A 23,878-nucleotide genomic window follows, 5' to 3' on the forward strand; every position below is an offset into this window, starting at 1 on the left:
TAGGAACTAGTTTTATTACAGCAATATCAAACACATTGATTTCATAATACATCCTCAGTTATAAAGTTACAAAATTTGGATGTTAATACATGAATATGGAGGGCATTTTATGAACAGTTCTTTGGTAAGCAATATATTACTCTTTTTATGGTTCATAATCAAGATAGCTATAGTTTATGGTTCAAAATAATACTGGACCTTTACTATTTACATATGTATGCATTATGACAGCAAACATTCTGTGTAGCTAGATAGCTTACTGGTTATAGTTTTGATAGATACATTTATGTTCATTATCTCCAAAAGTAAATTTTTGCATTCCCTAAAGTTCTTGGGAGACAGTGGCTCATACAGGTCAAAAGCATTACTTTTTCACCAAAATAGGGATGTTTAATCGCTTAACTAATGCTAATACAGTGTGTCGAGTCCATGCTGCAGGCAACAGATGACTCATGGCCTCCTGCTGTGAATGACAGACTCCCTTTGCCCTCCTACTGCAGATGAGAATGCGTGTGTCCTACTGAACATACCAGACTGTCCATGCCTTCCTGATGCAGAAAACACAGAACTCTTGCCCTCCATCTGCAGATGAAAGATAGCCTAAGCCTTCTTACTTCATGTGAAAAACTGTCCATTCCCTCCTATTGCAGTTGACAGTCTGTCAGTGCCCTCCTACCGTGGAAGACAGATGGCCCGTCCCTCCCTACTGAAGGATACAGACTGCCCACGCCCTCCTGTTACAGATGGCCTGTTCCCTCCTGCAGCAGACGATCTATTCTCTCCTTGCTGTTCCTCCAGTGATTAACCACACACATCAGCAACTAAAGGCTGGGCCGTTTTGATCCTGCTTCTTTCCCTATACGTCGAAGTTTTGGAACTCTACATTTTCATGTTTTCCCAATGCCTATAATCTGACACATTTCATTTTTTTCACTTGTATCTTCATTTTTCGTTTCATAATTACCTCTATATTTCAAAGAAGACCTGGCCTTGATGTGGACTTTTGGCCTTGATTAGGGCTTTCAGCATAAAAAAAAGCGATCCCTTTTCTTCTCAAGAGCATGTAGCCACCAGTTTCTAAAGACAACAGCCAATTGCCTTTACTACCAATCAGCTGGAGCCCAAGCCCACATGTGCTGCACTCTCGACACGTGGTAGGTACACATCTTCGGCGTGGACTGATGACTACCCATCTTCCCACACACATTTCATCTACTTTTCCAATGCTCAATTCACCCACCACTTCGCTGTGTAGGTTGATAAATGAGTATTTGACTTACACTAAGAGGTGCGTGTGTGTGTGTGTGTCTGTATTCAAACTTAAAGGCAAAAGCATGATGCATATGTACAAGACTGAGACGAGGAACACAACTGTAAATGTCTTGTGTAGCACAACAATAATCACACAAGCCACACTTTACCCCGGCATAACTATTACCTAGTGGTTGATGGATGTGTGTGCTTTACTGTATACGTGCACCAGACCGCATGTTAGGAAATACCATCATAGGAATATAATATTAAATTCTGATATGCACATGAAATATGCCAGTGCTCCTCGAAGTGTAGCAAAAAACGTGAGAAATTTTGTGCGATTTTAATATGGAAATTTTATTTTCCATAGAATATAAAGAATATTTGCATTACAGTTCATATGATTAGTTCCTGCTCTAGACTTACGAAGTTGCTAATATGGGCCAGCAGAGCAGCACGAAAAATATATCATTCAGTAAACTACATAAATTACCAATGACATTCCGGTATTTGGCGATACTGTTGAAAGATATGTTGGCAATGCTTTGTTGCCCTCCCCCCCCCCTTCCCCACAACAAAAGAAGAGCCTAGAAGGCACCTCCTCCTCCTCCTCCCTTACTGGCCCGGGACCCCGCCGCCGCTGCCAGCCACACACCTCACCTCCACCATAGCAACAACAGCCACCAACTCCTTCACCGTAGAGGATAACTGTAAATTGTAAGTACCATTTTTGATTATACTGCTTCTTTGAAGGTTCATTATGTATGTGGAGAATAGATGATTTCTCAGGTATAGAGACTATTTTATGACAGTGGCAGGAAGACATTATTTATGAAGAAGTGAAGATGGCTCCTAAGGAATGATCTGAGGGGTGAAGCCATCCAAAGTGAAGCAAAATGATATACAACAGATTGTCAAGATAGTAGACCCTTATATGAAGTTGTATCCCTATATTCTCATGTTGACAGACTACCTCCTCCAGTCATAAGAAGGTAGAGAGAAATTAACAAAATGTGGTCGACTTTCCATTGTGCAGGAACACTGGTGGAGTGTGGTGGCTGCTAGTCCATGTGTCAGCCACACCATGACACTACCTTGGAATGTCACAGATTAGACAAGACTAGTGTAAGGACGCGGTCGTTATAAGATATCGATATTGATGTAAATCAGAAGGATTTTACCAGCCATTACGTTACCGTATAGCTCACGAATGATTGGTCTGCACCGAGAGGTCTTAACAAGTAGTTTGGCCGACCCATATATTTACCTTATAATTTTATGACGAATTTGAACCTTACCAATTTAATACAGGTTCAATTTAGCCTAACCGCAGTTTGTTTTGGTTGAGATATATTGCAAATAGAAAACAGATAGGATTAGACTGGGTGGTATGATGAGTTCAGACGTCATTTTACCGACGAGTTATGATGTGTCATTGGTGCCGCCCCACCCCACACCACACTACCCCACACCACCCAACCCCACCCCACCCCACCCAACACCACACCACCCCACCCCACCCAACCCCACCCTACACCCACACCACACCACCCCACACCCACCATTTTGCCGATCAGTTGGCACCAGACGTAAACGTTATTTTGCCGATGAATGCCCATAATTCCATTTGGGAGGATTTAATGTGATTTCTTGATTTTATTGGTATTTATTGAGAGCATTAGTTTCATTCCCTGATTCAGAATCACACAACCACCACTTAGGTTAAGTGATTTCGTTAAGTAGATTAATATAGGTCTTAGGAATGGAAAGCCAACTCTTCAAATGATTACCACTATATCCTCTGTTCATTATGTAACTAATGAATATATGTACTTGTCGACAGAATAACGTTTGATGCATTGGTGCTGGCAGGTCAGAAAAATACCGTTATGACCCACTGATTAGTTAGCACCAATGTCGGAGATGAGATTAGTGTGCTAACAAGTCGGCAGAATAGCGTTTAAAGCACTGATTGGTACTGTATATTTGTATGTATATTTGCGTGTGGACGTATATGTATATACATGTGTATGTGGGTAGGTTGGGCCATTCTTTTGTCTGTGTCCTTGCGCTACCTCGCTAACGCCGAGACCGACAAAGCAAAATAAAAAAATATATAAATTAATATATATATATATATATATATATATATAATATATATATATATATATATATATATATATCCCTGGGGATAGGGGAGAAAGAATACTTCCCACGTATTCCCTGCGTGTCGTAGAAGGCGACTAAAAGGGGAGGGGGTGGGGGCTGGAAATCCTCCCCTCTCGCTTTTTTTTTTAATTTTCCAAAAGAGGGAACAGAGAAGGGGGCCAGGTGACGATATTCCTCAAAGGCCCAGTCCTCTGTTCTCAACGCTACCTCGCTAATGCAGGAAATGGCGAATAGTATGAAAGAAAAATATATATATATCCCTGGGGATAGGGGAGAAATATATATATATATATATATATATATATATATATATATATATATATATATATATATATATAATATATATTTTTTTTTTGTGCTTTGTCGCTGTCTCCCGCGTTTGCAAGGTAGCGCAAGGAAACAGACGAAAGAAATGGCCCAACCCACCCCCATACACATGTATATACATACGTCCACACACGCAAATATACATACCTACACAGCTTTCCATGGTTTACCCCAGACGCTTCACATGCCTTGATTCAATCCACTGACAGCACATCAACCCCGGTATACCACATCACTCCAATTCACTGTATTCCTTGCCCTCCTTTCACCCTCCTGCACGTTCAGGCCCCGATCACACAAAATCTTTTTCACTCCATCTTTCCACCTCCAATTTGGTCTCCCTCTTCTCCTCGTTCCCTCCACCTCCGACACATATATCCTCTTGGTCAATCTTTCCTCACTCATTCTCTCCATGTGCCCAAACCATTTCAAAATACCCTCTTCTGCTCTCTCAACCACGCTCTTTTTATTTCCACACATCTCTCTTACCCTTACGTTACTTACTCGATCAAACCACCTCACACCACACATTGTCCTCAAACATCTCATTTCCAGCACATCCATCCTCCTGCGCACACTCTATCCATAGCCCACGCCTCGCAACCATACAACATTGTTGGAACCATTATTCCTTCAAACATAGCCATTTTTGCTTTCCGAGATAATGTTCTCGACTTCCACACATTCTTCAAGGCTCCCAGAATTTTCGCCCCCTCCCCCACCCTATGATCCACTTCCGCTTCCATGGTTCCATCCGCTGCCAGATCCACTCCCAGATATCTGGGAGTGGATATATATATATATATATATATATATATATATATATATATATATATATGTATGTTGGGGATGAGAGAGCTTGGGAAGTGAGACAGTTGTTGTTTGCTGATGATACAGCGCTGGTGGCTGATTCATGTGAGAAACTGCAGAAGCTGGTGACTGAGTTTGGTGAAGTGTGTGAAAGAGGAAAGTTAAGAGTAAATGTGAATAAGAGCAAGGTTATTAGGTACAGTAGGGTTGAGGGTCAAGTCAATTGAGAGGTAAGTTTGAATGGAGAAAAACTGGAGGAAGTAAAGTGTTTTAGATATCTGGGAGTGGATCTGGCAGCGGATGGAACCATGGAAGTGGAAGCGAATCATAGGGTGGGGGAGGGGGCTGAAAATCTTGGGAGCCTTGAAGAATGTGTGGAAGTTGAGAACATTATCTCGGAAATCAAAAATGGCTATGTTTGAAGGAATAGTGGTTCCAACAATGTTGTATGGTTGCGAGGCATGGGCTATGGATAGAGTTGTGTGCAGGAGGGTGGATGTGCTGGAAATGAGATGTTTGAGGACAGTATGGGGTGTGAGGTGGTTTGATCGAGTAAGTAATGTAAGGGTAAGAGAGATGTGTGGAAATAAAAAGAGTGTGGTTGAGGAGCAGAAGAGGGTGTTTTGAAATGGTTTGTGCACATTGAGAGAATGAGTGAGGAAAGATTGACCAAGAGGATATATGTGTCGGAGGTGGAGGGAACGAGGAGAAGTGGGAGACCACATTGGAGGTGGAAAGATGGAGTGAAAAAGATTTTGAGTGATCGGGGCCTGAACATGCAGGAGGGTGAAAGGCGGGCAAGGAATAGAGTGAATTGGATCGATGTGGTATACCGGGGTCAACGTGCTGTCAGTGGATTGAATCAGGGCATGTGAAGCATCTGGGGTAAACCATGGAAAGTTGTGTTGGGCCTGGATGTGGAAAGGGAGCTGTGGTTTTGGGCATTATTGCATGACAGCTAGAGACTGAGTGTGAACGAATGGGGCCTTTGTTGTCTTTTCCTAGTGCTACCTCGCACACATGAGTGGGGAGGGGGATGTTATTCCATGTGTGGCGAGGTGGCGATGGGAATGAATAAAGGCAGACTATGAATTATGTACATGTGTATATATGTATATATGTCTGTGTGTGTATATATATGTATACATTGGGATGTATAGGTATGTATATTTGCGTGTGTGGACGTGTATGTATATACATGTGTATGTGGGTGGGTTGGGCCATTTCTTTCGTCTGTTTCCTTGCGCTACCTCGCAAACGCGGAACAGCGACAAAGCAAAATATATATATATATATATATATATATATATATATATATATATATATATATATATATATATATATATATATATATATGCCCATACACGCACATATATATACATATCAACCTATACATACATATACACGTTAACATATACATACATTTATATACACATACACAGACATACATATATATATACATGTACAGATTCATACTCGCATGCCTTCGTCCATTCCTTGCCGCTACCCCGGCACACAGGAAATAGCATTGCTAACCCCTCCTTCAGTGAGGTAGTGCCAAGAAAACAGATGAAAAAGGCCAGATTCATTCACACTCAAAAGACTAGCAGTCATGTGTAATGCACCAAAGCCACAGCTCCCTATCCACATCCAGGCACCACAGACCTTTTCATGGTATACCCCAGACTTCTCACGTGCCCCGGTTCAGTCAATTTTGTTGACCCCATTTTACCACATCATTTCAATTCATTCTATTTTTACACTCCTCTCACCCTTGTTTTAATTCACTCTTATTTTTGCATGCCTCTCACCCTCCAGTATGTTCAGGCCCTGATGGCTCAAAATTTTTTTCACTCCCATCCTTCCACCTCCAGTTTGGTCTCCTGCTCTTTGTTCCCTCCACTTCTGATACATATATCCTCTTTGTCAATCCTTCTTCACTCATTCTCTCCATATGTCCAAACCATTTCAACTCGCCCTCTTCTGCTATCTCCACCACACTCATTTTATTACCACACATCTCTTACCCTTTCATTACTTACTCGATCAAACCACCTCACACCACATATTGTCCTCAAACATTTCATTTCCAACATATCCACCCTCCTCCGTACAACCCCAATTATAGCCCATGCCTCGCAGCCATATAACATTGTTAGAACTGCTCTTCCTTCAAACATACCCATTTCTGATATAGAGCACTTGCTTTGTCTTTTATAGATATTATTGCATAATTCAAAATTGATAAAATTTCAGGTAGATAATGGAGGAGCATCAAGTGATTCCTGATGTCATTGATGTTGTGCCACCAGCCATTGTGGAAGTAAGTACAGTATGCCTCTGATTACACTCTAATAATTACAAACTACTGATATTACTGGTGAACTTATCACATTCGTACCATATCCCACTGAAATCAGTGACACTGATCTTGCATGTGAGGATTAGTTTTAGGCTGAATTGTTTAAAAAAACTGTGAGCAGAGGGACCTTACAATCCTTATACATATGTTCCCTAGAAATATTTTGGTCCTCAAGCGGAGTTTGAGAAGTAGGTAAAAGTTGGTTGGCCTCCATCAACCAAGGAGGTATATTATGCGGACTACTGCCGAGGTATCAGGAAGGTTAGGATAGATATGCAGTGAGCCAGTACTTCAGTAGTAGTTAAGTTGCACTCCTTTTACCCAGGTAGCTGTCTTCTTTTTTTTTTTTCACCCACATGTGGGCTGCTGGCATTCTGTCAAACATATAATCTTTCCTTGTCACTCCAAATTCTTGACAACACTTAACTCAGACAACTGGTTCTTCATAACTTGATGTTCCTGTGGGGAGCACCATGTGCTAGCCCTCCCTTTTGGAAAATAGAAGGAACGTACAGACAAGAGCATGAGGAACAAACATTAAGTAGAAATAGTAGGCAGGAACATTAGTAGAAGTATTAGGTGAAAACATTAAGTAGGAAGACACTTGAGGTAGAAATAGTCAGTAAGAACATTAGGTAGGAGCCTCTGGAAATGCTACACTATAGTTGCCCTCTGCCAGAGGCCTGTTAATGATAAGGCACTAAAGTCTAAGCAGCACTGGAGTTAACAAATTGTGGAAAGTTTTATCTTGGCCACCCCCCTTGAGGGAGTTCCCATAGCGAATGGGTGTTAGAGATATGGATAGATAGATAGTGATGTTTGAGCACACTTGACACCTGCAATGAAGTTATGGGCCATTTTCTCAAGGTGAAACTGGATTAAGGGAATATCTCTCAGTGTGCATCATAGATTACTTACTTGACCATAGGGTGGAGCATGGCCTCTGTAGTGCCTGGCAATCATTTGCTCTGAACCAGAGTACATGAAGCAAATGGGGTAAACCATAAAAAGGTGTAGGGCCTTGTTATGGATAGCGAGCTGTGATTTCACTGTATTACACTTGACAGCCAGAAAATAGATGTGCAGTTGTGGTTTTTCTGTTTTCCTTGTGCTGCCTCACTGATGTGGGAAACAGTGATCAACTATGAAGATAGTTGGGTATTATATATATATATATATATATATTTATATATATATATATATATATATATATATATATATAATTTTTTTTTGCCGCTGTCTCCTGCGTTTGCGAGGTAGCGCAAGGAAACAGACGAAAGAAATGGCCCAACCCACCCCCATACACATGTATATACATACGTCCACACACGCAAATATACATACCTACACAGCTTTCCATGGTTTACCCCAGAGGCCTCACATGCCTTGATTCAATCCACTGACAGCACGTCAACCCCGGTATACCACATCGCTCCAATTCAGTCTATTCCTTGCCCTCCTTTCACCCTCCTGCATGTTCAGGCCCCGATCACACAAAATCTTTTTCACTCCATCTTTCCACCTCCAATTTGGTCTCCCTCTTCTCCTCGTTCCCTCCACCTCCAACACATATATTCTCTTGGTCAATCTTTCCTCACTCATTCTCTCCATGTGCCCGAACCATTTCAAAACACCCTCTTCTGCTCTCTCAACCACGCTCTTTTTATTTCCACACATCTCTCTTACCCTTACGTTACTTACTCGATCAAACCACCTCACACCACACATTGTCCTCAAACATCTCATTTCCAGCACATCCATCCTCCTGCGCAGAACTCTATCCATAGCCCACGCCTCACAACCATACAACATTGTTGGAACCACTATTCCTTCAAACATACCCATTTTTGCTTTCCGAGATAATGTTCTCGACTTCCACACATTCTTCAAGGCTCCCAGAATTTTCGCCCCCTCCCCCACCCTATGATCCACTTCCGCTTCCATGGTTCCATCCGCTGCCAGATCCACTCCCAGATATCTAAAACACTTCACTTCCTCCAGTTTTTCTCCATTCAAACTCACCTCCCAATTGACTTGACCCTCAACCCTACTGTACCTAATAACCTTGCTCTTATTCACATTATTACCTCTTCAAACTTATGTCACCAGCTTCTGCAGTTTCTCACATGAATCAGCCACCAGGCTGTATCATCAGCGAACAACAACTGACTCACTTCCCAAGCTCTCTCATCCCCAACAGACTTCATACTTGCCCCTCTTTCCAAAACTCTTGCATTACCTCCCTAACAACCCCATCCATAAACAAATTAAACAACCATGGAGACATCACACACCCCTGCCGCAAACCTACATTCACTGAGAACCAATCACTTTCCTCTCTTCCTACACGTACACATGCCTTACATCCTCGATAAAAACTTTTCACTGCTTCTAACAACTTGCCTCCCACACCATATATTCTTAATACCTTCCACAGAGCATCTCTATCAACTCTATCATATGCCTTCTCCAGATCCATAAATGCTACATACAAATCCATTTGCTTTTCTAAGTATTTCTCACATACATTCTTCAAAGCAAACACCTGATCCACACATCCTCTACCACTTCTGAAACCACACTGCTCTTCCCCAATCTGATGCTCTGTACATGCCTTCACCCTCTCAATCAATATCCTCCCATATAATTTACCAGGAATACTCAACAAACTTATACCTCTGTAATTTGAGCACTCACTCTTATCCCTTTGCCTTTGTACAATGGCACTATGCACGCATTCCGCCAATCCTCAGGCACCTCACCATGAGTCATACATACATTAAATAACCTTACCAACCAGTCAACAATACAGTCACCCCCTTTTTTAATAAATTCCACTGCAATACCATCCAAACCTGCTGCCTTGCCGGCTTTCATCTTCCGCAAAGCTTTTACTACCTCTTCTCTGTTTACCAAATCATTTTCCCTAACCCTCTCACTTTGCACACCACCTCGACCAAAACACCCTATATCTGCCACTCTATCATCAAACACATTCAACAAACCTTCAAAATACTCACTCCATCTCCTTCTCACATCACCACTACTTGTTATCACCTCCCCATTTGCGCCCTTCACTGAAGTTCCCATTTGCTCCCTTGTCTTACGCACTTTATTTACCTCCTTCCAAAACATCTTTTTATTCTCCCTAAAATTTAATGATACTCTCTCACCCCAACTCTCATTTGCCCTTTTTTTCACCTCTTGCACCTTTCTCTTGACCTGTCCCTTTCTTTTATACATCTCCCACTCAATTTCATTTTTTCCCTGCAAAAATCGTCCAAATGCCTCTCTCTTCTCTTTCACTAATACTCTTACTTCTTCATCCCACCACTCACTACCCTTTCTAATCAACCCACCTCCCACTCTTCTCATGCCACAAGCATCTTTTGCGCAATCCATCACTGATTCCCTAAATACATCCCATTCCTCCCCCACTCCCCTTACTTCCATTGTTCTCACCTTTTTCCATTCTGTACTCAGTCTCTCCTGGTACTTCCTCACACAAGTCTCCTTCCCAAGCTCACTTACTCTCACCACCCTCTTCACCCCAACATTCACTCTTCTTTTCTGAAAACCCATACAAATCTTCACCTTAGCCTCCACAAGATAATGATCAGACATCCCTCCAGTTGCACCTCTCAGCACATTAACATCCAAAAGTCTCTCTTTCGTGCGCCTGTCAATTAACACGTAATCCAATAACACTCTCTGGCCATCTCTCCTACTTACATAAGTATACTTATGTATATCTCGCTTTTTAAACCAGGTATTCCCAATCATCAGTCCTTTTTCAGCACATAAATCTACAAGCTCTTCACCATTTCCATTTACAACACTGAACACCCCATGTATACCAATTATTCCCTCAACTGCCACATTACTCACCTTTGCATTCAAATCACCCATCACTATAACCCGGTCTCGTGCATCAAAACCACTAACACACTCATTCAGCTGCTCCCAAAACACTTGCCTCTCATGATCTTTCTTCTCATGCCCAGGTGCATATGCACCAATAATCACCCACCTCTCTCCATCAACTTTCAGTTTTACCCGTATTAATCGAGAATTTACTTTCTTACATTCTATCACATACTCCCACAACTCCTGTTTCAGGAGTATTGCTACTCCTTCCCTTGCTCTTGTCTTCTCACTAACCCCTGACTTTACTCCCAAGACATTCCAAACCACTCTTCCCCTTTACCCTTGAGCTTCGTTTCACTCAGAGCCAAAACATCCAGGTTCCTTTCCTCAAACATACTACCTATCTCTCCTTTTTTCACATCTTGGTTACATCCACACACATTTAGGCACCCCAATCTGAGCCTTCGAGGAGGATGAGCACTCCCCGCGTGACTCCTTCTTCTGTTTCCCATTTTATATATATATATATATATATATATATATATATATATGTATATATATTTTTTTTTTTTTTTTGCCGCTGTCTCCCGCGTTTGCGAGGTAGCGCAAGGAAACAGACGAAAGAAATGGCCCAACCCACCCCCACACACCTGTATATACATACACATCCACACATGCAAATATACATACCTACACATCTTTCCATGGTTTACCCCAGACGCTTCACATGCCCTGATTCAATCCACGGACAGCACGTCAACCCCGGTATACCACATTGATCCAATTCACTCTATACCTTGCCCGCCTTTCACCCTCCTGCATGTTCAGGCCCCGATCACTCAAAATCTTTTTCACTCCATCTTTCCACCTCCAATTTGGTCTCCCACTCCTCCTCGTTCCCTCCACCTCCGACACATATATCCTCTTGGTCAATCTTTCCTCACTCATTCTCTCCATGTGCCCAAACCATTTCAAAACACCCTCTTCTGCTCTCTCAACCATGCTCTTTTTATTTCCACACATCTCTCTTACCCTTATATTACTTACTCAATCAAACCACCTCACACCACACATTGTCCTCAAACATCTCATTTCCAGCACATCCACCCTCCTGCGCACAACTCTATCCATAGCCCACGCCTCGCAACCATACAACATTGTTGGAACCACTATTCCTTCAAACATACCCATTTTTGCTTTCCGAGATAATGTTCTCGACTTCCACACATTCTTCAAGGCTCCTAGGATTTTCGCCCCCTCCCCCACCCTATGATTCACTTCCACTTCCATGGTTCCATCCACTGCCAGATCCACTCTCAGATATCTAAAACACTTTACTTCCTCCAGTTTTTCTCCATTCAAACTTACCTCCCAATTGACTTGACCCTCAACCCTACTGTACCTAATAACCTTGCTCTTATTCACATTTACTCTTAACTTTCTTCTTTCACACACTTTACCAAACTTCGTCACCAGCTTCTGCAGTTTCTCACATGAATCAGCCACCAGTGCTGTATCATCAGCGAACAACTGACTCACTTCCCAAGCTCTCTCATCCCCAACAGACTTCATACTTGCCCCTCTTTCCAAAACTCTTGCATTTACCTCCCTAACAACCCCATCCATAAATAAATCAAACAACCATGGAGACATCACACACCCCTGCCGCAAACCTACATTCACTGAGAACCAATCACTTTCCTCTCTTCTACACGTACACATGCCTTACATCCTCGATAAAAACTTTTCACTGCTTCTAACAACTTGCTCCCACACCATATATTCTTAATACCTTCCACAGAGCATCTCTATCAACTCTATCATATGCCTTCTCCAGATCCATAAATGCTACATACAAATCCATTTGCTTTTCTAAGTATTTCTGACAATACATTCTTCAAAGCAAACACACTGATCCACACATCCTCTAACACTTCTGAAACCACACTGCTCTTCCCCAATCTGATGCTCTGTACATGCCTTCACCCTCTCAATCAATATCCTCCCATATAATTTACCAGGAATACTCAAACAAACTTATACCTCTGTAATTTGAGCACTCACTCTTATCCCCTTTGCCTTTGTACAATGGCACTATGCACGCATTCCGCCAATCCTCAGGCACCTCACCATGAGTCATACATACATTAAATAACCTTACCAACCAGTCAACAATACAGTCACCCCCTTTTTTAATAAAATTCCACTGCAATACCATCCAAACCTGCTGCCTTGCCGGCTTTCATCTTCGCAAAGCTTTTACTACCTCTTCTCTGTTTACCAAATCATTTTCCCTAACCCTCTCACTTTGCACACCACCTCGACCAAAACACCCTATATCTGCCACTCTATCATCAAACACATTCAACAAACCTTCAAAATACTCACTCCATTCCTTCTCACATCACCACTACTTGTTATCACCTCCCCATTTGCGCCCTTCACTGAAGTTCCATTTGCTCCCTTGTCTTACGTACTTTATTTACCTCCTTCCGGAACATCTTTTTATTCTCCCTAAAATTTACTGATACTCTCTCACCCCAACTCTCATTTGCCCTTTTTTTTCACCTCTTGCACCTTTCTCTTGACCTGTCTCTCTTTTATACATCTCCCACTCAATTTCATTTTTTCCCTGCAAAAATCGTCCAAATGCCTCTCTCTTCTCTTTCACTAATACTCTTACTTCTTCATCCCACCACTCACTACCCTTTCTAATCAACCCACCTCCCACTCTTCTCATGCCACAAGCATCTTTTGCGCAATCCATCACTGATTCCCTAAATACATCCCATTCCTCCCCCACTCCCCTTACTTCCATTGTTCTCACCTTTTTCCATTCTGTACTCAGTCTCTCCTGGTACTTCCTCACACAAGTCTCCTTCCCAAGCTCACTTACTCTCACCACCCTCTTCACCCCAACATTCACTCTTCTTTTCTGAAAACCCATACAAATCTTCACCTTAGCCTCCACAAGATAATGATCAGACATCCTCCAGTGCACCTCTCAGCACATTTACATCCAAAAGTCTCTCTTTCGTGCGCCTGTCAATTAACACGTAATCCAATAACGCTCTCTGGCCATCTCTCCTACTTACATAAGTATACTTATGTTTTTTTTTTTTTTTTTTTTTTTTTTATACTTTGTCGCTGTCTCCCGCGTTTGCGAGGTAGCGCAAGGAAACAGACGAAAGAAATGGCCCAACCCCCCCCCCATACACATGTACATACAACGTCCACACACGCAAATATACATACCTACACAGCTTTCCATGGTTTACCCCAGACGCTTCACATGCCTTGCTTCAATCCACTGACAGCACGTCAAGCCCGTATACCACATACTCCAATTCACTCTATTTCTTGCCTCCTTTCACTCTCCTGCATGTTCAGGCCCCGATCCCACAAAATCTTTTTCACTCCATCTTTCCACTCCAAAATTTTGGTCTCCCTCTTCTCCTCGTTCCCCTCCACCTCCGACACATATATCCTCTTGGTCAATCTTTCCTCACTCATTCTCTCCATGTGCCCAAACCATTTCAAAACACCCTCTTCTGCTCTCTCAACCATGCTCTTTTTATTTCCACACATCTCTCTTACCCTTATATTACTTACTCAATCAAACCACCTCACACCACACATTGTCCTCAAACATCTCATTTCCAGCACATCCACCCTCCTGCGCACAACTCTATCCATAGCCCACGCCTCGCAACCATACAACATTGTTGGAACCACTATTCCTTCAAACATACCCATTTTTGCTTTCCGAGATAATGTTCTCGACTTCCACACATTCTTCAAGGCTCCTAGGATTTTCGCCCCCTCCCCCACCCTATGATTCACTTCCACTTCCATGGTTCCATCCACTGCCAGATCCACTCTCAGATATCTAAAACACTTTACTTCCTCCAGTTTTTCTCCATTCAAACTTACCTCCCAATTGACTTGACCCTCAACCCTACTGTACCTAATAACCTTGCTCTTATTCACATTTACTCTTAACTTTCTTCTTTCACACACTTTACCAAACTTCGTCACCAGCTTCTGCAGTTTCTCACATGAATCAGCCACCAGTGCTGTATCATCAGCGAACAACTGACTCAATTCCCAAGCTCTCTCATCCACAACAGACTTCATACTTGCCCCTCTTTCCAAAACTCTTGCATTCACCTCCCTAACAACCCCATCCATAAACAAATTAAACAACCATGGAGACATCACACACCCCTGCCGCAAACCTACATTCACTGAGAACCAATCATAGACATATACATATATACACATGTACATATTCATACTTGTTGCCTTCATCCATTCCCGTCATCACCCCGCCACACATGAAATGGCACCCCCACCTCCCCCACACGCATGCAAGGTAGCGCTAGGAAAAGACAACAAAGGCCACATTTGTTCACACTCAGTCTCTAGCTGTCATGTGCAATGCACTGTAACCACAGCTCCCTTACCACATCTAGGCCCTGGTTCAATCCATTGACAGTTCGCCGACCCCGGTATACCACATCGTTCCAATTCACTCTTTTCCTTGCATGCCTTTCACCCTCCTGTATGTTAAGGTCCCAATCGCTCAATATTTTTTTCACTCCATCATTCCACCTTCAATTTGGTCTTCCACTTCCTCTCATTCCCTCCACCTCTGACACATATATCGTCTTTGTCAATCTTTCCTCACTCGTTCTCTCTATGTGACCAAACCATTTCAATACACCCTCTTCTGCTCTCTCAACCACACTCTTTTTATTACCTTGCATCTCTCTTACCCTTTTATTACTCGATCAAACCACCTCACACCACATGTTGTCCTCAAACATCTCATCTCCAACACACCCACCCTCCTCCGCACAACCCTATCTATAGCCCACACCGCGCAACCATATAACATTGTAGGAACCACAATTCCTTCAAATATACCCATTTTCACTCTCTTGAGATAACGTTCTCGCCTTCCAGACATTCTTCAATGCTCCCAGAACCCTCGCCCCCCTCCCCCACCCTATGACTCGCTTCGGCTTCCATGATTCCATCCGCTCCTAAATCCACTCCCAAATATCTAAAACACTTCACTTTCTCCAGTTTTTCTCCTTTCAAACTTACCTCCAAATTGACTTGTCCCTCAACCCTACTGAACCTAATAAACTTGCTCTTATTCACATTTACTCTCAGCTTTCTTCTTTCACAGACTTTACCAAACTCAGTCACCAACTTCTGCAATTTCTCACCCGAATCAGCCACCATAGATGTATCATCAGCAAATAACAACTGACTCACTGGACCCTTCCTATTAGATCTTTTTGCTTTTTTGAGGTGTGTTGACTAGACTTGAAAGACATAATCATATTTTGAATAGCTTATCAACACATCTTTGGATTCAAGACAATCTTATTTTGAATAGCTTATCAACACATGTGTGGATTCAAGACATAATCTTATTTTGAATAGCTTACTAAACATCTGTGGACAAGTTAGTCCCAGATTCAGATGAGTCACTTTTAATCATAGTCTAGGCCCTCAGAATCACTGTTGCCAGGAGAAAAAAGGTTCTCTTACACGTCTTAACATTTTAGTGATCAAAACCATACCGGAGACTTTCATTGTTGGTGTCAAACACAATTTTGGCCTCGTTTGCTTAGACATTTGCTAAGGTATTGGGAATCTTGTGTGTTTACATTTTATAATGATTTGCATTTGCTAAGGGTGGTTTACCATTAAAGCTCATTTCTGGTAGCTGTGGGTGATGGATATATTTAAATGGTGCATTCCTTAGATTACCAGGATTAATTGTTTGGTCAGTATCATTGCACAATGATAAAAAAAAAGATAATGCTGAAGATGTTATATGGGTCAAGGAAGGAATTTTCATTCTTAAGACTATAGACAGCAACAATATCTGTTGTATAAGTATTATAGTCAAGCTAATATATTCTTTGTATGTTGGAGTGAGAAAAGAGCTACCTATGACCTGTCTGATCATAGATAGATAAATAGAAAAGAATATTAGAAATTATAAGATATGATAGTTGTACCCACAATGACTAGAGATGGAAATTATTTCTCTTTGAAGTGACTGAATTTTACTTTTCACAGCTTGTTTTCATTTTTACAGGTGAAATTTGGAGGAGTTGAGGTAAACAGTGGCACTGTGTTGACTCCAACACAAACAAAAAGCCCACCTACTCACCTGACCTGGCCTAGTGAGGATGGCACTTTGTACACACTTTGTATGACTGGTGAGTATTGTCTGTTCATGGCCCATAAGAATTGTGAAATTAAACTGGTTCTTCAGGCATGTAAGATACGTTTTTGTTTATTGTATGGCCACGACCTAGTGTAATGCTTTGTTTCATATGGCAATTTCCTTATACCTGCTAATGTTTATGTGACCTTTTAAAGGTTTTTCAGTTTCTTGAACCCTGGTCCGAAGAACATTTTAATGAGAACTTCATTTTCATTTGCATGATATGAGCTAGGTGTTTATAACCTCAGTTTCATACATCCTAAACATACATCTGGTGTAGTAATGTGAATGTGTTCCTCTACATAAGTACTGTAAAAGCAGTTCTCTTTTTCCTGTCACACTTAAATTGCATTGTCAAACCAGTCTCTCCATTCACATTGCCTTTACACAAAAACTTCTCCATTTCTGCCCATTTATTTGTAAATTCCATTTCCTTTTACACATATTGGATGATATACAGGCATTCCCTGCTTGATATAGCTTAAATGTTTCCAATTATGTTACGTTGAGCGAACACATTTTCCAAAGACTTCCAGTATATAAATTAGATTATGATGTGTCTCAGAATTTTTCAATCCTTGTATTACTTGCATAACTGTTTTTCATGTACTGTGCTGGCATTCTTCATCATAAATGGGAATTCCTAGAAAAGTTCAATTGTAGCAACATTGTTCAGACCAGAGACAGGTTTCTTTGTAAAAGGAAATATGAACCACACCCTCTCCCATAGTCTGAGTATTCCAAATATTGAACATGAATTGTGGGTTGAGGAAGCCAGGTTTGTTGTGAAAGAGAGACATATTACTTGTAGCAAAGAAGTGTGAGTGATTGAGGTGTGTAATACAAAGTGACTCCTGTGGTGTAATGGTTTGCATTCCTAACAGTGATACATTCAGGAGCCACCCAGGGTCAAGTACATTGGTTCAAATTCTGGTTGTGGCAGTTGGTCCATACTCAACCCAGCTCAACACACACAGACATATACATATGTACGCATGTACATAATTCATAATGTCTGTCCTTATTCATTCCCATTGCCACCCCGCCACACATGAAATGACAACCCCCTCCCCCCTCATGTGCGCGAGGTAGTACTAGGAAAAGACAACAAAGGCCACATTTGTTCGCACTCAGTCTCTAGCTTTCATTGTAATGTACTGAAACCACAGCTCCCTTTCCACATCCAGGCCCCACAAAACTTTCCATAGTTTTCCCCAGAGACTTCACATGCCCTGCTTCAATCCATTGACAGCAAGTCAACCCTGGTATACTACATAGTTCCAATTCACTCTATTCCTTGCACACCTTTCACCCTCCTGCATGTTCAGGCCCCGATCACTGAAAATCTTTTTCACTCCATATTTCCACCTCCAATTTGGTCTCCCACTTCTCGTTCCCTTCACCTCTGACAAATATATCCTCTTTGTCAATCTTTCCTCACTCATTCTCTCCATGTGACCAAACCATTTCAAAACACCCTCATCTGTTCTGTCAACCACACTCTTTTTATTACCACACATCTCTCTTACCTTTTCATTACTTACTCGATCAAACCACCTCGCACCACATATTGTCCTCAGACATCTAATTTCCAGCACATCCACCCTCCTCGGCACAACTATATCTATAGCCCACGCCTTGCAACCATATAACATTGTTGGAACCACTATTCCTTCAAACATACCCATTTTTGTTTCCAAGATAACATTCTCGATTTCTACACATTTTTCAATGCGCCCAGAACTTTTGCCCCCTTCCCCACCCTATGATTCACTTCCGCTTCCATGGTTCTATCCGCTGCCAAATCCACTCCCAGATATCTAAAACACTTCACTTCCTCCAGTTTTTCTCCATTCAAACTTACCTCCCAATTGACTTGTCACTAACCCTACTGTACCTAATAACCTTCCTCTTATTCACATTTACTCTCAGCTTTCTTCATACACACACTTTACCAAACTCAGTCACCAGCTTTGGCAGTTTCTTAGCCGAATCAGCCACCAGCGCTGTATCATCAGCGAACAAAAACTGACTCGCTTCCCACGCTCTTTCGTCCACAACAGACTGCATATTTGCCCCTCTTTCCAAAACTCTTGCATTCACCTCCCTAACAACCCCATCCATAAACAAATTAAACAACCGTGGAGACATCACGCACCCCTGCCGCAAACCAACATTCACTGAGAACCAATCACTTTCCTCTCTTCCTACATGTACACATGCCTTACATCCTCAATAAAAACTTTTCACTGCTTCTAAAAACTTGCCTCCCTCGCCATATATTCTTAATATCTTCCACAGGACATCTCTATCAACTCTATCATATGTCTTCTCCAGATCCATAAATGCTACATACAAATCCATTTGCTTTTCTAAGTATTTCTCATACATTCGTCAAAGCAAACACCTGATCCACACATCCTCTACCACTTCTAAAACCACACTGCTCTTCTCCAATCTGATGCTTTGTACATGTCTTCACCCTCTCAATCAATACCCTCCCATATAATTTCCCAGGAATACTCAACAAACTCATACTTCTGTAATTTGAGCACTCAGTTTTACCCCCTTTGCTTTTGTACAGTGGCACTATGTAAGCATATATATATATATATATATATATATATGCATTTGAGTGGGAGATGTATAAAAGAAAGAGACAGGAGATCAAGAGAAAGGTGCAAGATGTGAAAAAGAGGGCAAATGAGAGTTGGGGTGAGAGAGTATCATTAAATTTTAGGGAGAATAAAAATATGTTCTGGAAGGAGGTAAATAAAGTGCGTAAGACAAGGGAGCAAATGGGAACTTCAGTGAAGGGCGCAAATGGGGAAGTGATAACAAGTAGTGGTGATGTGAGAAGGAGATGGAGTGAGTATTTTGAAGGTTTGTTGAATGTGTTTGATGATAGAGTGGCAGATATAGGGTGTTTTGGTCGAAGTGGTGTGCAAAGTGAGAGGGTTAGGGAAAATGATTTGGTAAACAGAGAAGAGGTAGTAAAAGCTTTGCGGAAGATGAAAGCCGGCAAGGCAGCAGGTTTGGATGGTATTGCAGTGGAATTTATTAAAAAAGGGGGTGACTGTATTATTGACTGGTTGGTAAGGTTATTTAATGTATGTATGACTCATGGTGAGGTGCCTGAGGATAGGCGGAATGCGTGCATAGTGCCATTGTACAAAGGCAAAGGGGATAAGAGTGAGTGCTCAAATTACAGAGGTATAAGTTTGTTGAGTATTCCTGGTAAATTATATGGGAGGGTATTGATTGAGAGGGTGAAGGCATGTACAGAGCATCAGATTAGGGAAGAGCAGTGTGGTTTCAGAAGTGGTAGAGGATGTGTGGATCAGGTGTTTGCTTTGAAGAATGTATGTGAGAAATACTTAGAAAAGCAAATGGATTTGTATGTAGCATTTATGGATCTGGAGAAGGCATATGATAGAGTTGATAGAGATGCTCTGTGGAAGGTATTAAGAATATATGGTGTGGGAGGCAAGTTGTTAGAAGCGGTGAAAAGTTTTTATCGAGGATGTAAGGCATGTGTACGTGTAGGAAGAGAGGAAAGTGATTGGTTCTTAGTGAATGTAGGATTGCGGCAGGGGTGTGTGATGTCTCCATGGTTGTTTAATTTGTTTATGGATGGGGTTGTTAGGGAGATGAATGCAAGAGTTTTGGAAAGAGGGGCAAGTATGAAGTCTGTTGTGGATGAGAGAGCTTGAGAAGTGAGTCAGTTGTTGTTCGCTGATGATACAGCGCTGGTGGCTGATTCATGTGAGAAACTGCAGAAGCTGGTGACTGAGTTTGGTAAAGTGTGTGAAAGAAGAAAGTTAAGAGTAAATGTGAATAAGAGCAAGGTTATTAGGTACAGTAGGGTTGAGGGTCAAGTCAATTGGGAGGTAAGTTTGAATGGAGAAAAACTGGAGGAAGTAAAGTGTTTTAGATATCTGGGAGTGGATCTGGCAGCGGATGGAACTATGGAAGTGGAAGTGGATCATAGGGTGGGGGAGGGGGCGAAAATCCTGGGAGCCTTGAAGAATGTGTGGAAGTCGAGAACATTATCTCGGAAAGCAAAAATGGGTATGTTTGAAGGAATAGTGGTTGTATGGTTGCGAGGCGTGGGCAATGGATAGAGTTGTGCGCAGGAGGATGGATGTGCTGGAAATAAGATGTTTGAGGACAATGTGTGGTGTGAGGTGGTTTGATCGAGTAAGTAACGTAAGGGTAAGAGAGATGTGTGGAAATAAAAAGAGCGTGGTTGAGAGAGCAGAAGAGGGTGTTTTGAAATGGTTTGGGCACATGGAGAGAATGAGTGAGGAAAGATTGACCAAGAGGATATATGTGTCGGAGGTGGAGGGAACGAGGAGAAATGGGAGACTGAATTAGAGGTGGAAAGATGGAGTGAAAAATATTCTGAGTGATCGGGGCCTGAACATGCAGGAGGGTGAAAGGCATGCAAGGAATAGAGTGAATTGGAATGATGTGGTATACCGGGGTCGACATGCTGTCAGTGGATTGAACCAGGGCATGTGAAGCGTCTGGGGTAAGCCATGGAAACTCATGTGGGGCCTGGATGTGGAAAGGGAGCTGTGATTTTGGTGCATTATTACATGACAGCTAGAGACTGAGTGTGAACGAATGGGGCCTTTGGTGTCTTTTCCTAGCGCAACCTCGCACACATGAGGGGGGAGGGGGTTGTTATTTCATGTGTTGTGGGGTGGCGATGGGAATGAATAAAGGCAGACTATGAATTATGTACATGTGTATATATGTATATGTCTGTGTGTGTATATATATGTATATGTCTGTGTGTGTATATATATGTATATGTCTGTGTGTGTATATATATGTATACGTTGAGATGTATAGGTATATATATTTGCGCGTGGATGTGTATGTATATACGTGGATGTGGGTGGGTTGGGCCATTCTTTCGTCTGTTACCTTGCGCCACCTTGCTAACGCGGGAGACAGCGACAAAGCAAAATAAATAATTAAATATATATATATATATATTGGAGCAGCTGAGCGAGTGTGTTAGCAGCTTTGATGCACGAGGCTGGGTTATAGTGATGGGTGATTTGAATGCAAAGGTGAGTAATGTGGCAGTTAAGGGTATAATTGGTGTACATGGGGTGTTAAGTGTTGTAAATGGAATTGGTGGAGAGCTTGTAGATTTGTGTTCTGAAAAAGGAATGGTGATTCGGAATACCTGGTTTAAAAAGAGAGATATACATAAATATATGTATGTAAGTAGGAGAGATGGCCAGAGAGCATCATTGGATTATGTAATAATTGATAGATGCATGAAAGAGAGACTTTTTGGTTGTTAATGTGCTGAGTGGGCAACTGGAGGGATGTCTGATCATTATCTTGTGGAAGTGAAGATGAAGATTTGTAGAGGTTTTCAGAAAAGAAGAGAGAATGTTGGGGTGAGGAGAGTGGTGAGAGTAAGTGAGCTTGGAAAGGAGACTTGTATGAGGAAGTACCAGGAGAGATTGAGTGCAATTTGGCTAAAGGTGAGAGCAAATGACGCAAGGAGGGTGGGGAAGGAATGGGTTGTATTAAGGGAAGCAGTGATGGCTTGTGCAAGAGATGCTTATGGCATGAGAAAGGGGGAGGTGGGCAGATAAGAAATGGTAGTAAGTGGTGGGATGAAGCAGTAAGAATGTTAATGAAAGAGAAGAGAGAGGCATTTGGGTGATTTTTGCAGGGAAGTAGTGCAAATGAGTGGGAGATGTATAAAAGAAAGCAGAAGAAGGTCAAGAGAAAGGTGCAAGGGATGAAAAAGAGGGCAAATGAGAGTTGGGGTGAGAGAGTATCATTAAACTTTAGGGAGAATATAAAGATGTTTTGGAAGGAGGTAAGTAAAGTGTGTAAGACAAGAAAATAATGGGAACATCAGTGAAGGGGGCTAATGGGGAGGTAATAACAAGTAGTGGTGAAGTGAGAAGGAGATGGAGTGAGTCTTTTGAAGGTTTGTTGAATGTGTTTGATGATAGAGTGTCAGATATTGGGTGTTTTGGTCTAGGTGGTGTGAGAAGTGAGAGGATCAGAGAGAATGGTTGGTAAACAGAGAAGAGGTAGTGAAAGCTTTGCGGAAGATGAAAGGCGGTAAGGCGGTGGGTTTGGATGGTATTGTAGTGGAACCCATGAAAAAAGGGATGACTGTTGTTGATTGGTTGGTAAGGATATTCAGCGTATGTATAGTTCATCGTGAAGTGCCTGAGGAATGGCAGAATGCATGCATAGTGCCACTGTATAAACGCAAAGGGGATAAAGGTGAATATTCAAATTACAGAGGTATAGGTTTGTTGAGTATTCCTGGGAAATTAAATGGGTGGATATTGATTGAGAAGGTAAAGGCATGTACAGACAATCAGATTAGGGAAGAGCTGTGTGGTTTCAGAAGTGGTAGAGGATGTGTGGATCAGGTGTTTGCTTTAAGGAATGTATGTGAGAAATACTTAGAAAAACAGATGGATTGTATGTAGCATTTATGGATCTGGAGAAGGCATATGATAAGGTTGATAGAGATGCTTTGTGGAAGGTATTAAGAGTATATGGTGTGGGAGGGAAGTCGCTAGATGCAGTGAAAAGCCTTTGTTAAGGATTTAAAGCATGTGTACTAGTAGGAAGAAAGGAGAGTGATTGGTTCCTAGTGAAGGTCGGTCTGCGGCAGGGGTGTGTGTGTGATGTCCTCGTGGTTTAATTTGTTTATGAATGGGTTGGTTAGGGACGTAAATGCAAGAGTTTTTGGAGAGGAGCGAGTATGCAGTCTGTTGGGGATGAGAGGGCTTGGGAAGTGAGTCATTTCTTGTTCACTAATGATACAGCTCTAATGG

The 23,878-nt window shown here is 41.9% G+C and overlaps 1 protein-coding gene across 1 annotated transcript in view; it reads left to right on the plus strand.

The window, feature by feature from the left end:
- The first annotated feature begins 1,838 nt into the window (after positions 1-1,838).
- The window catches only part of LOC139754808 (protein D2-like), a 28,434-nt gene continuing 6,394 nt past the window's right edge, over positions 1,839-23,878 (plus strand). Inside the window, exons 1-3 of the mRNA XM_071672643.1 lie at positions 1,839-1,971; positions 6,817-6,883; positions 16,911-17,034. Coding sequence (XP_071528744.1) covers positions 6,824-6,883; positions 16,911-17,034 — 184 coding nt within the window. The 5' untranslated portion in view covers positions 1,839-1,971; positions 6,817-6,823. The remainder of the gene's footprint in view (positions 1,972-6,816; positions 6,884-16,910; positions 17,035-23,878) is intronic.

Source organism: Panulirus ornatus, chromosome 17 (genome assembly GCF_036320965.1).
Source record: "Panulirus ornatus isolate Po-2019 chromosome 17, ASM3632096v1, whole genome shotgun sequence".
NCBI classification, from domain to species: domain Eukaryota; kingdom Metazoa; phylum Arthropoda; class Malacostraca; order Decapoda; family Palinuridae; genus Panulirus; species Panulirus ornatus.